The sequence below is a fragment of the Echeneis naucrates genome, chromosome 23 (genome assembly GCF_900963305.1).
Source record: "Echeneis naucrates chromosome 23, fEcheNa1.1, whole genome shotgun sequence".
Classification (NCBI taxonomy): domain Eukaryota; kingdom Metazoa; phylum Chordata; class Actinopteri; order Carangiformes; family Echeneidae; genus Echeneis; species Echeneis naucrates.
Genome location: NC_042533.1, coordinates 453591 through 472262, shown reverse-complemented (window position 1 = coordinate 472262; position 18672 = coordinate 453591). Strand labels below are relative to the sequence as shown.

The 18672-nt window shown below is 49.7% G+C and overlaps 1 protein-coding gene across 3 annotated transcripts in view; it reads right to left on the bottom strand.

Annotated features, from left to right (window-relative positions):
• Positions 1–18672, bottom strand: part of phf21b (PHD finger protein 21B) — a 41027-nt gene that overhangs the window by 6615 nt on the left and 15740 nt on the right. For 2 of the 3 annotated variants that reach the window (XM_029495730.1, XM_029495732.1), the window contains exons 3-6: positions 15285–15329; positions 4003–4263; positions 286–378; positions 1–106 (exon numbers count right to left, since the gene is read on the bottom strand). The exon at positions 1–106 is cut by the window's left edge. In XM_029495730.1, coding sequence (XP_029351590.1) covers positions 1–106; positions 286–378; positions 4003–4263; positions 15285–15329 — 505 coding nt within the window. The remainder of the gene's footprint in view (positions 107–285; positions 379–4002; positions 4264–15284; positions 15330–18672) is intronic. The other variant, XM_029495731.1, reaches the window with a different exon arrangement.

Sequence of the window (18672 nt, the reverse complement as noted above, 5' to 3'; positions counted from 1 at the left end):
GGCTCTTCGGACTGACCACGGCGGTGGCTCTCTGCAAGCTGAGGGGCTGCAGCTCCTGACAGGGACTGTGGGGAAGGCTGTCCGGGATCTGGGTCTTTGGCCTGACCTGAGGACCAGACAGGAAGAGCGCTGTTAAACAGCTGGCACCAGGAGCCATCTTCTCTGAGAGGCAGTGCTGCCGCCTGGTGGACGGCTGCTCACACTGCAGCTCTGACAGACTCCAGCAGCTGAGGTAGGTGTGTGTCTGTGTGTGTCTGTGTGTGTCTGTGTGTGTCTGTGTGCTACCTGAGGTAGCACAGTGGCTGCTTGTCCTGCCAGCCGGTGCAGGGAGCTGACTTGAGGCACCTTGATGGGCACAGCAGTGAGAGTTCCCAGCATCTGAAAGACACCCAAACGCAGCAGTCAGCAGCTGGAAGCAGGCGGTGGTGAGTTCGGTCACAAAAACACCCGGAAACGCTCCCTCTGTTGTCGCCATAGCAACAGATGATGACCTGAAGGAGACCCTGCGGACAAGGATTAATTTCTGCAGCGTGATGAAAACTGATCTGAGACTGAAGCACCTGTGGAGGGTCGACCTGCTGCGTCAGCAGGAAGATGAAGAACAACACTTTCATGAGAATCTCCAGCTGTAGTGAGGAAGAGGAGGGAAGACCTGAACAGCTGATCAAACTTTCAAAACACAAATAAAAACAAAGATGTTTATTTAACTCTAATCTGAATATATTGGGCAATTAATTTGTGTATATTTATGGTCTCACTAATTTGATATTTAAAAACTATTTTAAATAAAATGTAACCTTGGACATTTTTTAATAAGTTATTGAGATCATTTACATTTTAAGATTTTAAAATGCACCTTTTTATTTCATGTTTTGTGAATATTCTGAAAAACTGTTTTATTGGTTTTAAAGTTTGTTTACTTTGGTTCCATCTGGTGGTGAAACGAAGAATCACAAGCAGTTTTAGAGATTATTGATGTTCTAAATGTTGCTCATCATTATTATTCATCTGATTCTGATCTGAAACAGTCTTCAGCTGTTTTAAAGGTTTGTTTACAAATGTTTTATTCTTTGAAAGTATTTTTTCATTATTAAATCTAATTTGGAAATATATTTTTAACATGTTTAATCTGAACTGAGTGGAACTGAAACAGAAGAAACTGAAGCTTGTCGGTCTGAAGATGGTTTGAAATGAATAAACACATCAGTGAATCTCCATGACGACGAGAGGTGAGACGCTCAGGTGAAGCGCCTGCAGGCGCCCTCTGATTGGTCAGAGGCCTGCAGCTGTGACTGGACGCTACATTAATAACTTCACACTAACGAACCTTCTTTTCAGGGCAGATTTGGTGCTTTTCCAGACTTTTCCAAGCAGCTTCGGCTCCAGCAGAAAATAAAAAGGAGGAAAGTTTTCTCCTCCCCCCTCAGCTCCACAGCTCACCCCCTCCCTCCTTCCTCCTTCTGTGAAAATCCTTCATTTCATTGTATTGTGCTGCAGAGCGGCTCGGCGAGGAGGGGGAGGAGGCGGCCGAGGCCTGTTCCCATGGCAACTGCTCAAGAAGAAAATTCTTGCAGTGCAAGGGCTTTCATTTTCGTAATTGCTGCTTCTTTTCTCCAAACCTAAGCACCTTCTCTTTAGGGGGGCTCCTGCCCCTCCCTCAGTGAACAGCCTTGGACCAGCAATTTCCTGTTTTGTTTTTTTTCTTTTTAATGAATTTCTGTTTTATTTTAAAACCAAAGTCAGAACCAGAGATAGATGACAGCTCTGCAACCAACAACCCCCCCCCCCCCCCCGGTCTGTGATAAAACTCGAGGGGGGGCTCCCTGTGGATGTCAGTCTGTGATGGTGTTTATCTCTGAAAACATACGGAGAGTAGGAGCTACTTCCTGTTGAGGGTGCTCACAGTCTTTGTGCTAAGCTAAAGCTGGGACTGAAGCTAATGGGATCCGGTCTAATCAGGTCTGGTGGAGTCCTGCTTGGGTGTCGGCCTCTTTGTGGCCCCTGGACTCTAAAACCCTCCTCCATGACCCACAGGCCTGATCGAGGCCCAGAATCCACAAACTAAACTAACAGCCGAGAACTCCCGGTCCTCATCTGTAACCAGCTGATGTAATGATCGTCACTGACTGTTCTGCTCTGAATCTGCTCGTCATTCACAGCTCTGAGCGGGAACGTGGAGACTCGGGGGTGGCGTGGCGTTGACCTTGGCCGCTGTGTAAAGAGGATAAAGATGTCTTTGAGATGGAGGGCAGTGAAAGAGGCAGGATCAGCGTGGCAGCAGCAGATTTCAGACTGATTCCTTTGTTCCTCTGAATCAAACTAACCGGAGCTAAACTGAGCTTAAGATGTTTCTCCTCACAGTGAAGAAATATTTTACATCCACGGAGTCACTGAGCAGAAGACACAGAAGGCTTCTCTCACGTGAATAAGTTGGAATCTCAACTTTTCTACCTCAAAGTTTTCACCTGATCCTTTAATTTAAAGAGGGGGGAACTCAGAGCCTGAAGCAGCTGGAGGCAAACTGAAATCATCCGTTTGATTCCTAACGAGGAGAAAAACTTTTCAACCAGAAAGATCCAGAACAACGAAACCAAAGAGCATAAACTCATGAATTTAAAGGTCCACACATGTGAACCTGTGGACCCCCGGCCCCGGACCTGGACCCGGACCTGGACCGTGGCTTTGGTAGTTTTCTGCCTGTTCTGAGTTGGCTTTACAGCTTTACTGCACACTCATGCAGAGCAGCAGTCCTATTACACCTCATTATCGATCTCCAAATTAGCTGCCAGGTGGTCTGAGGGACCGCCCCCCCCCCCCAAGCACACACCCTCCCGCCTCCTCTGCTCGGATCACATGATGGCCACAGCGGCCTCTGATTGGCTGCTGTGACCCTGACAGACAGAAAGCTGGAGGCCTGGGAGGGTTTTTCTTTTCACTGCTCAGACGGGCAGCTGGATGAAGAGCGCTCACTCCAACTCAACAATACAGCAATAAAAAGCTAAGCCCGACCCCCGACCCCTGACCCTCACCTCCACCAGTGGGAGGGAGAGGGTTTGTCCACCTTGATGAAGCTGCAGTTATTCGATCACATCTGCACTCCACAGAGGCCTTTAAATTTGAAACGACAGATAAAGTTGTTCTTAAATGATTCTTCAAATACAACGATCATGTGGTTCAGATAAATCCACAAATTTAGGCCTGAAGTTGATTTCCTACTCAGTCAGAATCTAAATGATTGTGTTCATTATCTAACATTTAAATTCCTGAGTTTGTGGGCCACCATCTGATCCACAGATCTCTATTCTCAGCCTTTGTGAAAACAGACAGTTTCATTTTCCTGAGACGAGCTGATGGACAGAAGAATCATAAAGCAGGAGCCCCGGGGGCCCTCAGGCTCGGCCCCCTCTCTGTGGGGCCGTACAATTACTGTAATAGTGTGGAGCGTGAAGCTCTGATCCTGCTGCTGCTGATGGAGGTGATGGAGCTGAATACTGAGTGCGGAGGAGACGAGACGCTGTGGCCTGAATCCTAACAGACGCTCAGAGGAGGAGGTGGTAAAGAGAAATCTGACAGTTTTCCTCCTGAAACTCCAGCAGATGCTGGAAATAAAAACTCAACACAATCCAAACAACTGATGTTTCACGGCTGCTGCATTGCACAACATTCACACAGACCCACAACTCTCTGAGACACAAGATGCCCAGACACGAAGGAAAACAAACAGGAAATAAACTTTGTCTTTAGTTTTTTGGAAACAGGTGTGTGTGTGTCTGTGTGTTTTAAATTTGTGGGTCAGTAGAGCAACAAAAGAAGAAGCATCGTCATGACAACATGAACTCACATCTCACCCTTCATTAGGTTTACTGGCACACTACATTTCCCATAATTCCCTGGTATGTGTCTCTCAATGGCCCAACTTGTCCAACCTTTATGGGGAACATCGCCATAGAAACAGAGGGGTCAGCTGGCCCCTCCCCCTGGCAGGTGCTCCAAGTGTGTTACCTGAGAGGGAGGCAGCTCCGCAGCTCTCCTGCTGCTGAACGGGTGGACTCCGGCTGCCGCCACCCTGCCGGCGGTCTGGAGGTTGATGGGGGACGTCTGCAGTGGCTCTGAGCTCGCCGCCTTCTGCCCGTTAATGTGTGCAGTCACCATGGAAACGGGAGCCTTGGCCGGCACCACGGAGATGGCGATGCCCTGGCTGGGGGACTTGATGAGAGACAGCGGCTTAGTCGTTCCTACGGGACAAGTCCTGACCGCCAACTTCTGGAGGAAGACAGACAGACACATTAAAACTACAACTCCCATCAGTCCTCCAACCATCAACAGGTCTGTGATGGAAAAGTTTAGTTCAAAATACAAACGCAAACAGAAACGCTGTGACACAACAACCAATTAAAATGCTGCAGATGAACTTCCTGTTTGTTCGTGCAGCAGCTTTACGGTCCAACACAAAGTCACACACACACACACACACACATATATATCTATGAAATGTGTGTACAGAAAAACATCAGCTTCGCCCTCCACTGCTGAAAAGAGGAGGCTCTCTAAATATTTTATATTCCATCCTCCCGCCGCTGCCTCTCTACGCCTTTCTATGGCCGACTGTGGGACTGTGGGAGAGGGGAGGGGGCTTCTTTCTCTATACTCGGAGGAGACAGCAGTTTTGTGTTTCTGCTGGACGTCTTTTCAGATCTGAGTGTCCTTGTTGGCTGCTGTAATCAAAGACATCAGCGGCACGCTGCTCACAAACACCAAAGAAGAAGAAGATCAACTGCAGCTTCATCACTTTGAATCACTTCACTGAGGAAGTTTACGAGTCAACACAAGAAGACTGAATTTTTCTGCTTCAATGGAAGAAAAACGATTCTGTCACAGTAAACTCAGAAACATCCAGGACTGATCCAGACATCCTGATTGGCTGTGACATCACCCACTGGAGCCAATAGGAGCGCCAGACGTAGAGACGTGACTCGAGACATCACTAACAAACGTTGAGGTTGTGACTCAATAAACACCAAAAATCTGTTATTTCAATGTTATTTCCCCCCCCCCATTGCTTCAGGGATCAATGAATACCACAGGCAGCTCAGCAGCCGCCTGCATCAGGACCCGGGGGCCGCCGCTCGCCATTCAGCATTTCTTGGAGCGGGGCAGTCTGATTGTCTCAAAGGTCACCGGGGGGGGGCTCTCAGCAGGTATCAGACCTGGACTTAAGACCAGAGAAACACAGAGAGCCGAGACATGACTGCTCACTTTCTCTGACAGGAGCCAAGTGTGCAGTCTGAGATCCCCGTCCCACAGGAACCTGTTCGATTCCAAACACTGTTATCAGAATTCAACAAACCGGAAGATGCTTCCGATCCTTTTTGTCTCGAACAATCCAAACAATCATCCACAGGAAGCCCTTGAGTCCTGGAGTACTTTATTTTTATTTCATCTCCCACAATAATAAATGTCAGAGGCTCTAAAGTCGGAGATGATCTTTAATAACGTCCATAAACAACATTTGATCTCAGGTCACTGCTGTTGTGAACTCCTTATTTTAGAACCAGGAGGATTCTGGGAGGAACCCGGCTGGAATCAGACGGTTCAAACTGCGTGCTCAGTTCAGGTTAAACACGACTTCCTTCCTCCGCTGACAGGGTTTAATTGAGAACGCCAGCATTGCTCGCCGTCCACAGTTAAGGTCATCCCTCATCCCGGCGCTGTTTACCGCAGACCGGCGAGCGGACAGGATTATCCACATCATTATGAGCTCTGCTTTGATAGTGTGGCTTCAAGATAACGAGGCTGCTGAAAACGCATTAGTAGCTGTTCAGATTTCCATCAGCGCGGCTGCCAGACATTTTCTTTGTTTACACTCCATTTAGCAGCAAAGCCCTTCAGTTCTGAAAGGTGCTGGGGAGACGGACAGCTGCGGTTTGTCCTTCGTCCACCACTGAAGAAGAAAAACACCAACCCTTCACTCCAATAATAAAACCACAGAGAAGGAGTCCTCCTCCTCATTAAAGGTCCTGCACTCACCATCCACAGAGGTGAAAGATAATTAGCTGCATCAGATAAACTCCACTCCAAGAGTCCGTTCGGCTCTATCCAGGATCTTCAAGTTGTGAATGAACTCTGCTGATGAAGACAGTGAAGTACGACTGAAAGCTCCAGAACAGAGTGAACCTTCAATCTCAGCTCATCTGGACTTTTCTGACCGAGCTTTTAGTTAAAGAAATAGGAAAAAATCAGGTTTGATGGTTTTCCTGGACACATTGTTGACTTGATGAGACGTCTGTCCCAGGAACCAGACTCACAGGATGGTGTGGCCTCGGGCCCTCAGCTTGGCGAGGACAGTGGCATCATGAGGCGGGTCACAGACGGTGGATTTGTTTCAGGAGCAGCTGAAATGTTCAAAAACAGTCACCTGTCCTCGTCATCGGGGTTCAACACCTTTCTTCACAGCTCATCTGATTAACTGCGTTTAGTTTCCCTTTGGAAGCAGCTGGCAGCCATCTTGGATGCTCTGTACTAAACTGAGCTGATTGTCAGTGTCGCTGCTCCACCAGCAGATAACAATCACATTAAAATGTTCATTACACAGCCAAACAGCAACTGTGATCTCTCACTGCTCCGTCCAGGCAGCAGCACTCCTCATTTCCTGCCGCAGAAAAGACAACAACAGTTTGATCATGTGGTCAGTCTCCGCCCGTCACACCGACAGCGGACAATAAATCTATTTAAATGCAAATCAAACACGCCCCGGGTCTCATTTTCTCCATGTTCACTGGAATGTGACACAACATCAGCCTCCATATTGAACCGACAGCAGGAAACGTGCACGACTGGACTCAAACCAACAATCAATGTATTGATTGTTGGATCGATGGCAGCTCTCATAAGTAATTAAGCCTTTTACAGATGTTTAACTGCAGACTGCTGATGGCTGCAAAAAAAGTTTAAGTTCAAAATTACTTTTTGGACTAAATAAGGAGATTTAAAACAAACACAGATTTATTCCCACACTAATTCCTCATCTCTTCCTGGTAGGCTTTTAATGTGGAACAGGAGGAAACCGTTTAGATGGTGAAAATTAAAAAGAGAGCAAATTTGAAATTAGTATATGTTAATAAATTTGAAAAAAAAGAAAAAAAATATATATATTTGATGTTTAACATTTTGTTGTGAAGCAGCAAGAAGAATGAGTTTGTCGATTAAGTTTCAGGACAAAAACCCCAGAGGCTTTTAATGTGAAAAACCTGCAGCGACAAATTTAAATAGCTCTGGTGATTGTTATGAAAACATCAACGCAGAGGTGACAGGACTGAAATTATAGTTTATAGTTCACTGGTGAAAATGATTCAATATGATGATCAGGCTCAGACTCAGACTTCAGCCCGGCATTAAAAACAACAACAATAGTGATCATCATCGTCCACAGCAGTTTCTCAGCTCAGGGAGATAAAAGCAGGAGCTGTTGACTTGGTAAATACACCCAGAGAGAGAAACTTTAATTACAGAAACAGAATTAGTGACAATGCCTGTTCAGTCGATCAATAGCTGCGACTCTAATCACTTTGTTTTTCTGCGGGCCTGCTGCCTTCAGGTTCTGTTTCTGGGGACAGAATAACAAAATCACAGCGAGCTGATTCAGAATCCAGTTTGTTTATCATCTCAATTAATTTTTCAGCAAAGTGGCCAGAAGATGTTTTGCAGACTGAATGCCAAAACACCCACAACAAAAGCAGTTTCTGAGGTCTGAGGCCGAACGAGATTTCAATCGCCAATCTAAGCTAATTGGGTTTTCAGAAGCGACAGAGCCGCGGCGGTGCGCTGATGAACGGACGCTGATAAAGGAGTGACGCTGAGGTGTAATGGAGGCCGTCCGGTCACCACAGCTCCTGTGATCAGATCTCAGGCTCCCTGTTGGCCAACGAACGTCCACTGCTTTTATTAAGAAAAGTTACGCTGCCGTCTGATGTTTGTTCAGCCAGACAGGGATCTCTGCAGCATCACTCGCTCGGAGAAGTGTTGCTATAGAGACTTGTCACTCGATCACAGTTGCAGCTCGCAGCCCACACAGCGGGAGGGCGCGATGTAAATGAAAACAACAACAGGAGCAAAATAAAAACAAGCCCTGTTAGAGTTTGGTAATAACAGTTCACTTTGTGTTCTGCTCACTTCCCATCAGCCTCGGGGAGAGGTGGGGATTCAGCTCGCCGCAGACAAAGAGGACGAGGCCCAGCTGGCGATCTGACTCTTTTATTCTGAAGAGGAATTGAAGTTTCCTGTGTGACAGATTCAGAAGCTGCTGCTGTTTGCAGCTCCAGATCTGGAAAATCCGTTTGGAAACAGAAAAAAAATCTAAGTTCATGTGGAGGTGGAGAAAGTGGAATCGCCAACATCAGACAGTGAAAGCCACAGCCCCGCCGTTTCCTGTTCAGCCCTCACTTTGTACGGTCTGCTGTTTTTCTCAGTCTGACCCAGACCACATGGACCCCATTCACCAACGCTCCAGAGTGAGTCCACAAAGTGTTTCAGATGACCTCACCGACCTTTAAATGTGCCATCCAATTCAATTATTATTCATTCCTTCAAATTAAGAGCGCAGCCTTATCGTTTCCCGTAAAGCTTTTTGTTGACTTTATCTGATTTTAATCTGGCACTGAGACACCCGGATATGCGTTTGATTCTTACTACCTGATTAATTTCATCTACAATCAATAAAAAAGCTTTTTTTGGTCGAGGTGTTTTGCAGGTGAACCGTTTCAGGGTGAAAATGATGCGGCAGCTTTGAACAGGAAATAAAAGCTGGGCTTTAAGAAGGGATGAATTATTAATGTGTGACCGACCGGAGTCGTTTCAGGCCGGAGTGACTAAACTGCGGGAATTAAAGTTATTTAAGGCGATGATTTGAGACGTGACGGGACAAATGAGTCATTTAACGGAGTGATTTATCTCCCAGGGACTCCGTTGTTGTCAAACCTCTGCATGGGAATAAAACTGATTTTATTGAAGGTCATAAATGCTTCAACAGCAATTAAAAAAAAAAATCTGCATTCTATATTGGTGCAGTCGTGATGACAACAGAAAGATGAATTATGGGATGGATCAGTGGAGACATGCTGGCTGGAGTCTTCTCGCTCCGTCATAAATAGCCTCACATATGGCCGCAGAAACAGACACGTTATTAATTCAGCCTGCACTTGGCAGTCCGGCAGGGAGCTGAGAGCACTAGACCAGGACCGGGGGGGTCTGAGGCAGCTTTAGTGCCAGGGTCGGCGCTCCGCACTCACTGAGACAACAACCGTTTAACGTGTTGGATTAAACCGGATTACAGACATCTGTTGAGCAAAACGGGACGCTGCTGTTGGTTTATCTTTCCCTGCTGCGTCTTCTTCACTTCAGAATAAACTACCAGATTCAGTTCAGAAGTTCAGATGTCACTTCACACTGATGACATCCAATCATATTTTCAGATTAGCACCAAACTTTTCAGGTTGTTTTTATTTCTTAAAACAATACGTCTTCTTATGGATATCAACCTTTCAAAATAAAAGGCAGAAGAGCTGACCTTTAGCTGCTGCTCATCTTTCTTCTCTCTGACTAAATGTTCCTCGTCCTCGGCTCAGAACTTCAGGTTCTCATGGCACAGCAGGAAAACTGGTATCACATGACATCACAAATCCAGCAAACAGCAGAACGGAACCGGATCAGAACTCTGATGTCTAATGGTTCAGATCCAGAGCGACTCGTCCCTCTGGATGCTAACTGAAGTATTTCTGACTTGATTTGATGATCTTTCTGCAGCTCCGGCCTCACTGATCAATACTCACTGTTGTCATTTTGAATTCTTGATCAGAGAGAGAAATCTGACGTTTATAGTCCCGTTCTGTTGGAGCATTTCAGCCTCCGTCAAACTGGATCTGATTCCTCCAGCTTTTCTTCATACACACGTTTAACTGTGATGATCAGACGGCCAGGTCTGAGTTAAAGGTCTGATCTGGACCATGGGGGGGCAGCCAGCTCCTAGAGAGCCACAGAGAGCAGCCATGGGAGGGGGAGAGGATGGGGAGGATGGAGGAGGATGGGAGAGGATGGGAGAGGATGGGAGGAGGATGGGGGAGGATGGGAGGAGGAGAGGGGAGGATTGGGGGAGGATGGGGGGAGGATGGGAGGAGGATGGGGGGAGGATGGGGGAGGATGGGAGAGGATGGGAGGGGGGGGGGATGGGGGAGGATGGGAGGAGGAGGGGAGGATGGGGGAGGAGGGGGGGGGGAGGGAGAGGATGGGGGGGGGGGGGAGGGAGGATGGGAGGAGGATGGGGGAGAGGGGGAGGATGGAGGGAGGGGGGGGAGGGATGGGAGAGGATGGGAGAGGATGGGGGAGGATGGGAGAGGGGAGAGGATGGGGGAGGATGGGAGAGGATGGGGGGAGGATGGGAGGAGGATGGAGGAGGATGGGGGGGGGGGGAGGAGGAGGGGAGATGGGGGGGGAGGAGGGAGGGAGGGGGGGAGGATGGGGGGGAGGAGGGGAGGAGGAGGGGAGGGGGGAGGATGGGGGGAGGATGGAGGAGGAGGGAGGGATGGGGGAGGATGGGGGAGGATGGGAGGAGGATGGGGGGGGATGGGGGAGGGATGGGAGAGGATGGGAGGAGGATGGGGGGGAGGGAGGAGGATAGGGGAGGGATGGGGGAGGATGGAGGAGGATGGGAGAGGATGGGGGGGAGGATGGGGGAGGATGGGAGGGATGGGGGGAGGATGGGGAGGATGGGAGAAGGATGGGAGAGGATGGGGGGGGTGGGGGAGGATGGGAGGAGGATGGGGGGAGGATGGGGGAGGACGGGGGAGGATGGGAGGAGGATGGGAGGAGGATGGGGGGAGGATGGGAGGAGGATGGGAGGAGGATGGGGGAGGATGGGAGGAGGATGGGAGAGGATGGGGGGGAGGATGGGAGAGGATGGGAGAGGATGGGGGGAGGATGGGAGAGGATGGGGGGAGGCTGGAGGCGGATGGGAGAGGATGGGGGGAGGATGGGAGAGGATGGGGGGGAGGATGGGAGGGAGGATGGGAGAGGATGGGGGGAGGATGGGAGAGGATGGGGGAGGATGGGAGAAGGATGGGAGAGGATGGGGGAGGATGGGGGGAGGATGGGAGAGGATGGGGAGGATGGGGAGGATGGGAGGAGGATGGGGGGAGGATGGGGGGAGGATGGGAGGAGGATGGGAGAGGATGGGAGAGGATGGGAGAGGATGGGAGGAGGATGGGGGGAGGATGGGGGAGGATGGGAGAGGATGGGGGAGGATGGGGGGAGGATGGGAGGAGGATGGGGGAGAATGGGGGGAGGATGGGAGGAGGATGGGGGAGGATGGGGGAGGATGGGAGAGGATGGGGGAGGATGGGGGAGGATGGGAGAGGATGGGGGAGGATGGGGGAGGATGGGGGGAGGATGGGAGGAGGATGGGGGAGGATGGGAGAGGATGGGAGAGGATGGGAGAGGATGGGAGGAGGATGGGAGAGGATGGGAGAGGATGGGGGGAGGATGGGGGGAGGATGGGAGAGGATGGGAGAGGATGGGAGAGGATGGGAGGAGGATGGGAGAGGATGGGAGAGGATGGGGGAGGATGGGGGAGGATGGGGGGAGGATGGGAGGAGGATGGGGGAGGATGGGAGAGGATGGGAGAGGATGGGGGGAGGATGGGGGGAGGATGGGAGAGGATGGGGGAGGATGGGAGAGGATGGGGAGGATGGGGGGAGGATGGGAGGAGGATGGGAGAGGATGGGAGAGGATGGGGGGAGGATGGGGGGGAGGATGGGAGAGGATGGGGAGGATGGGGGGAGGATGGGGGAGGATGGGGGGAGGATGGGAGATGATGGGGGGAGGATGGGGGGAGGATGGGAGAGGATGGGGGAGGATGGGGGAGGATGGGAGAGGATGGGGGAGGATGGGGGAGGATGGGAGAGGATGGGGGAGGACGGGGGAGGATGGGAGGAGGATGGGAGGAGGATGGGGGGAGGATGGGGGAGGATGGGAGGAGGATGGGAGGAGGATGGGGGAGGATGGGAGGAGGATGGGAGAGGATGGGGGAGGATGGGAGAGGATGGGAGAGGATGGGGGGAGGATGGGAGAGGATGGGGGGAGGATGGGAGGAGGATGGGAGAGGATGGGGGGAGGATGGGAGAGGATGGGGGGAGGATGGGAGGAGGATGGGAGAGGATGGGGGGAGGATGGGAGAGGATGGGGGAGGATGGGAGAGGATGGGGGAGGATGGGGGGAGGATGGGAGGAGGATGGGGGAGAATGGGGGGAGGATGGGAGGAGGATGGGAGAGGATGGGGGAGGATGGGGGAGGATGGGAGAGGATGGGGGAGGATGGGGGAGGATGGGAGAGGATGGGGGAGGATGGGGGGAGGATGGGAGGAGGATGGGGGAGGATGGGAGAGGATGGGAGAGGATGGGGGGAGGATGGGGGGAGGATGGGGGGAGGATGGGAGAGGATGGGGGAGGATGGGGGAGGATGGGGGAGGATGGGGGGAGGATGGGAGAGGATGGGGGGAGGATGGGGGGAGGATGGGAGAGGATGGGGGAGGATGGGGGGAGGATTGGGGAGGATGGAGAGGATGGGGAGAGGATGGGGGGACGATGGGAGAGGATGGGGGAGGATGGGAGAGGATGGGGGGAGGATTGGGCGCTGAAGGCCAGCAGATGGACCTCAGCAAACAATAGAGGGAGGCAGATGCAGCCACAAAGAGCAGCCAACACACACAGCACAGACACACACTCAGCCAACACACACAGCACGTGCACACACTCAGCCAACACACACAGCACATGCACACACTCAGCCAACACACACAGCACAGACACACACTCAGCCAACACACACAGCACAGACACACACTTCAACACAAACTTCCATGAGTGAAAACTGTTCAGATGTGAAGCTGCAGTTCATCAAACAGACCCCGGGGCTCAAACACAGAGTCCCCGTGTCAGGTTCAGGTCTGTGACCAGGACCAGGAGTGGACTGGGACCAGAACCAGGACCAGGACCAGGACCGGGACCAGACCAAGGATCAGGACTGGGATCAGGGAGGACACAAGGAGCATTTGATTTGCTTTGACTGAGGTTTATTTCCTGATTTTGATGAGAAGAAGGAAACTCCGGTCTGACTGAGCATCTGCTGCATCTCTTCAGACATCTGAGAACTTCCTGCAGCCCCCCCCGGGGATCTGAGGGGGACAAAGGCCTGGGCTCCGTCCCCGCCCAGACCCCACACTTCACTGTGGGGGAGGGGGCGACCGCCTCAGGCAGAGAGGAAACATCCCAACACATGATGTAACAGGGGGGTGGAGGAACAGGACCTGGACGCTGAGCTCCTGATTTACAGCCACATTTAAAGGTGCTGAAGCTGGTGATGCTGCTTTTATACGTTCGTTAACATTTCATCCAGATGATGAAGCTGATGAAGTTTTCTGTTTCAGCTGCTCCTTTAAATCCAGACTCTGGTGGAGCTCTTTATCTGGCTCCTTCCTCGTCTTCCCGCCTCACTGAGTGTGACGACTTTCAATATCAGTGTATTTGGTTTGAGGCCAGTGAGCAAATATTGACGGACTGGACCTGAATGAAAGACGCTTCCTTTCTGCAGATGAATTTTCCTCGCCAGGTCGGAGGATGTGGCAGCGGGGTCCTCCAATCACAGCAGCCGTTTCATTTATCAGGTCGTCCCGCCGCTGCAGCTCTGGACCATTGATTCCTGCAGGACGACCTTTCAGCGCCGCTTCTGATTGGCTCACAAGATATCGGTGGCTTGGTCACCCTGACGTCCGCCTGAACTAGTTTCTGCCCCAACTCAATGATTCCACCATCCAGCCAATTACAGCCACCCGAACGAGCCGCCGACAACTCACCATTAAAGCCCGACTCGTTTTCTACACCATTACTGCTCGGCCACGATCTCTCCAAATTAGATCTACGCTCAATACAGCAGTCAATATTTAATCTGCTCCCAGCAGGGGCCTTCAGTCCGGGGGACATGGAGCGTCCACAGCATCATGGAGACCAGGTCCTCCGTACAGGATCAAGATCAGGGTCCTGATCCCTGAACCAGAACTGCTCAAAGTGCTCATCAATGAATGAGCCAAAAAGAAACAAGAACCATCAAAACGAATCATCATTCATGATCAATCAGACTGATTACTGATGTTAGCTTAGCAGTTAGCGATGGCCTCTCCCTGTGACTGTTTCCATACGATTGTATTGTAGTTGTTGTTGTAGCGCTACACACAGCGCACCATTTCCTGGTTACACTTCAGGAGTAAGAACCAATCAGACAGTGGTGTGCGTGTGAACACAAGAATCAACAAAAACAACACAACTCTCCATCTTCACAACTATAAAAAATGGAATGAAAACAACTCGGGGTGTCTCAGTGCATGCTGGGATACACTCTGACCCCTCCTTCTGGTTTAGAGACGTCAAAGAGGACTCGTGTTTGAAGATGCAGCTTTAATTACCTCGTCTGGGAACTGACGAAACACCTTTAACAACCTGACTGTCACGCCATGTTGGAAACAATCGGATGGCGTTTAAGCCGACAAGAGTCCTCCAGCAACCAGCTGAGGGGGAAAATGCAAATGTACCCATTTACAAGGTAAACCTGTAAAACAAATGCAGCCTCAATTACACACGCCGATGCCTTGCAACAATTATCCACCCATCACAGAGCGCAAAGTTCATTTTAATTAGGTTTTTTCCAGCGCTCAGTGTGCTCAGTATGTGCAGGCCTGCAGAAAGCAGAGCTGCCACAACGTGACGCAAAATCCACTCACAACCCGTAATGAAGCGCAGCTCGGAAATTAAACTGACACCTAATGAATCTGAAGCTGTTTTCTCTCTGCTGTGAGCCTGCAGACACCAACACTTCCTGTCACCTCAGGACCCGCAAACCCACACAGACACACACAGACAGACAGACAAAGCTGAGACTACCCAGACTCAGTCATAGAAGGCTTTCTCCAAACACGCAGCTACAGCAAAGGATTATGGGTCATAAATCTTGTTGCTGGTCCTGTATGAATAAAGTTCACAATGACCTTTGACCTTTAGCCAACCAATCAGTTCCTATTGCACCAACATTAGTGTTGAAACCAGCACCTTTTTGACCTCTTACAGCCATTTGTGCTTTTCATTTTTAAAAAAAAGTCTCCTGATTCAGAATCAGAACCAGGAAGTGACTCAGCAGGGGGCGGTCTGCTTCAGAGTCCAGTCCAGATGTTCAGCATTCAGCGGGCCTACCTGTCCATTCTGAAGATCGTTCAGGCCTTTACACAACGTCTGACTCTGGAAGACAGAAAGAAAAGGAAAGTCAGATCATTTCACATTGAACTTTATTTAAAACATTATCAAACTAAATCTGCATGTTGGAAATAGACCATCCCTAAACCTGGAGCAGGACCTGGGCCTTGGTCCGACAGACAGTGTCCATGTGAGTCCAGAACTTGTTTCTTTGGATTCACCGCATTTTACTTTGCACAGTGCCAAAACTTCAAAATAAAAGCACCATAGAGGAATGTGACCCCCCCCCCACAGTCAGAACCCCCCAGGCTGTGACCAGACGGACCACACAAAACTTTATTAACAGCTGAATGACTGACAGAACCAGAATCAGATCCAGAACCAGATCCAGCTTGAACAGGAACCTTATTTGTCGACCCCCCGCCCCCGAACCGAACACCCCGATCTGAAGGTGGCTGCAGGACGCTCAGCCGGTCCGCCGGCTCTTTACGTGGGTTGTTGGGGGGGGGGGGGGGGGGCACACTGTGTTCAACATGACTGTCACCACTTCCTGTTCACAGGAGGTCTACCTGCAGCCAATCGGGAGAAGGAGGAGTCACACCTGTGACAGGAAGATATGAGCACAACAAAAGTCTGCAGGAGGCATTAAAGTCCTCCAGTGTTTTACTTTGAAGGGCAGACCAGAAGAAGCCGCTTTGTGGAATCTGACTCTGAGCCCTCATTAAAACTCTGTTTTAATATTCTATACGATATAAACTATATAATACTATACTATAATATATAAATGAGTCCAATTACAAAATGAGTGTTGCTGATGAGGGGTATTTGTTCCTTTTTGAGACGACAGTGACAGCAGAAGATAAAATAATAAAAAGACGATGCATGAAGGGGGCTAGCTCTTTGCCCCCCCAGCCTTCCGTTCTGCTGTGTTAATGTGAATTTGTCCTTTAACAGGAATATTTGGTTTTCAGGAGATAAAGATCAGATCAGTCAGAAGGAGGACAGACTGGATCTGCTGCAAACTACATAACAACCCCCCCGAAAGCTACAAAATGAAAACAAATGGCTGCCCCCCCCCACCAAATATATTTACAGCCAGAGCATCTGTTCAAAAAGCACACAAACACAGACGGCTTGTGAGTTCCTGTTAGCATTTGGATGAGGAAGCTTTCTGGGGAGAGCATTAGCGATGTTTGGCTAACTCTGATGGGCTTCGTCTCTCAAAAGCTCCAACCGTGGAGCCTCATGGGAAACGGCGACTACCTGCCCAGCTGCCGCCATCGCCTTCCTCAGAAATGTACTCCTCATGCATGTACAACACATCCATGGTTTGAAATCCTACACAGGGCCGCGCTCAGAGTTCACTGAGGTCAACTCTAATAACGTCAGAAGGACATCGATGGTCCCAGGTGGAGGTGTATCCTCTTGGGAGCACACAGACCCATCAGGTTCCTGATTTATCCTCTGAGGAACATGAACATAAACATAAAATACACGTTTGCGTGTCCATGCAGACGGTACTGAGGACAGAGGTGTGAGACGGGGCTGAGGCTGAAACTGTCACATTCACACACCAAGTTACAGGATGTGAAAACTACAGCCACTTATTTTATTTTTATTTATTTATTTATTTTATTTATTTTATTTATTTAATCAGAAACCACCGAGATCCACAGTCAGTGACCTCTTTTAAAAATTTTACGTCTGTTGTGCTGTTTGACATGTAATTCATATTAAATAATGGCCAAAGGCCAACGTCCTCCTCTTTCAAGACTTTCACCAGGATGCATGGCGCTTTTTTCTGAGTCACTGTCACAGGTCACTGTGGAGAAGATGATTGAGTCAGTACAGCTGCAGACAAAGCCATGTCATTCATTTCTGCTGCAGAACGGCGGCGGCGTCTCTGCGTCTCCATGCTCTTGTGCCACAAATTGCCTTTTCATTAGACGCAGGTAAATGAAATTGTGTTTCATCTCTGCTGCTGAACATGTGGGGGGGGGGGCTGACCACGACTCAGAGAAGGAAACATCTGTCCACTCTACTGTTCTTCATCACCATCACTCAGGTGATTACAGAGTCCTGGTCCTGTTCTTCTCCGTGTTGTCTGTGCTCCAGTTCTGTTCCATCAGGCGTCACAGAAGAAACTGACTCAGCCTGCTCTCTGTTTGTCTGTCACAGGATTTCTTTCACTGTGTTTGTACAGAGGCACAACCAGCTGCTGCAGCAGCTCCGTCTAATTTTAGAGGGAACTTGAATGTTCTTTGACATTAAACTGACACAGAAAAAGCAGTGGAAAGGTCAAATTTTCTCTTCGTTCAGACAAACACTGAGCAGCGAGCAGAAACATCATGCAAATGGTCAAATATTAACTCTCTGCTGAGTAAAGTGAGTCAGAGTCACCCCACTGAAAATCTTCTGTCGGAGCTAAGAAACAAGAGCAGCTTTGCTCCGTCTGAATAACTGTGGAAAGCGCCATCAGGTCTTCACTGTTTTTCTTTGGAGTCATAACCTTTGACCCTAACTCTAACCGGAGCCATCAGAATTATTAAACAGCAACTTCCTGTCCAGTTCAAAGGTCAAGCATCAAATGAATCTGTCGTTTTCAAAAGATCAGATGGTGACAGACGGAGCCGCCTAGCTGGTTAGCATGCTAAGAAATTCTACAGATGCTAATGCTAACATTAGCCATGTAGCATAATATACACCCTGCACATGGCTTCACGAGTTCACGTCACTTCAGCAGCCAAATTAAAACCTGGTTCTTTGTCATGTCTCTTCTCCATGTGTTGATTATTATCAGCTCAGCAGCTCTGAGGTGGAAACAGAAGAGCAGGAAAATAGGCCTCCGTCTTTGTGTGGTGGTGTGACAAAGTCTCTGTGCCTGGAGCTGCAGGCCGGCGTCCACACATTAGCATTCATTTGAAATCTGTGTTGAAAACAGAGTGAATCTCATCAGAGGGTGAGATCAGGCCTGCAGTCCTGCTCCAGTCGCTGCACGTCTGTCTTTATTTTTATTCCAGCACAAGCTTTGTTATATTTGGCATGTTGCTACGGAAACTAGCCTTCATTTAAGAACTACGGTGCCTCTTCCACGAAGGGGGAGAACAAACTGTGCCAAGGCTTTTCTTTTCATTTCTGAAGTGGCCCTTTGACACGGAGCTCAGGTGAAGAACAAACAGGAAAAAACTCTCCGCAAAGCAAGTCATTATTTTTCATTAAGCAAAGCTGCACAGTAATCACTCTGCCTTTCCAGGCACACATTCAGCTGACCGTTGAGCAATGTGTAGAGAACACACACGCACGCACACACACACTCATGACCGCAAGCTGTGGACACACAAAATGGATGTAGAGTGCTCAGAAATAACAGCGCCTGCAGGCAGCGGCA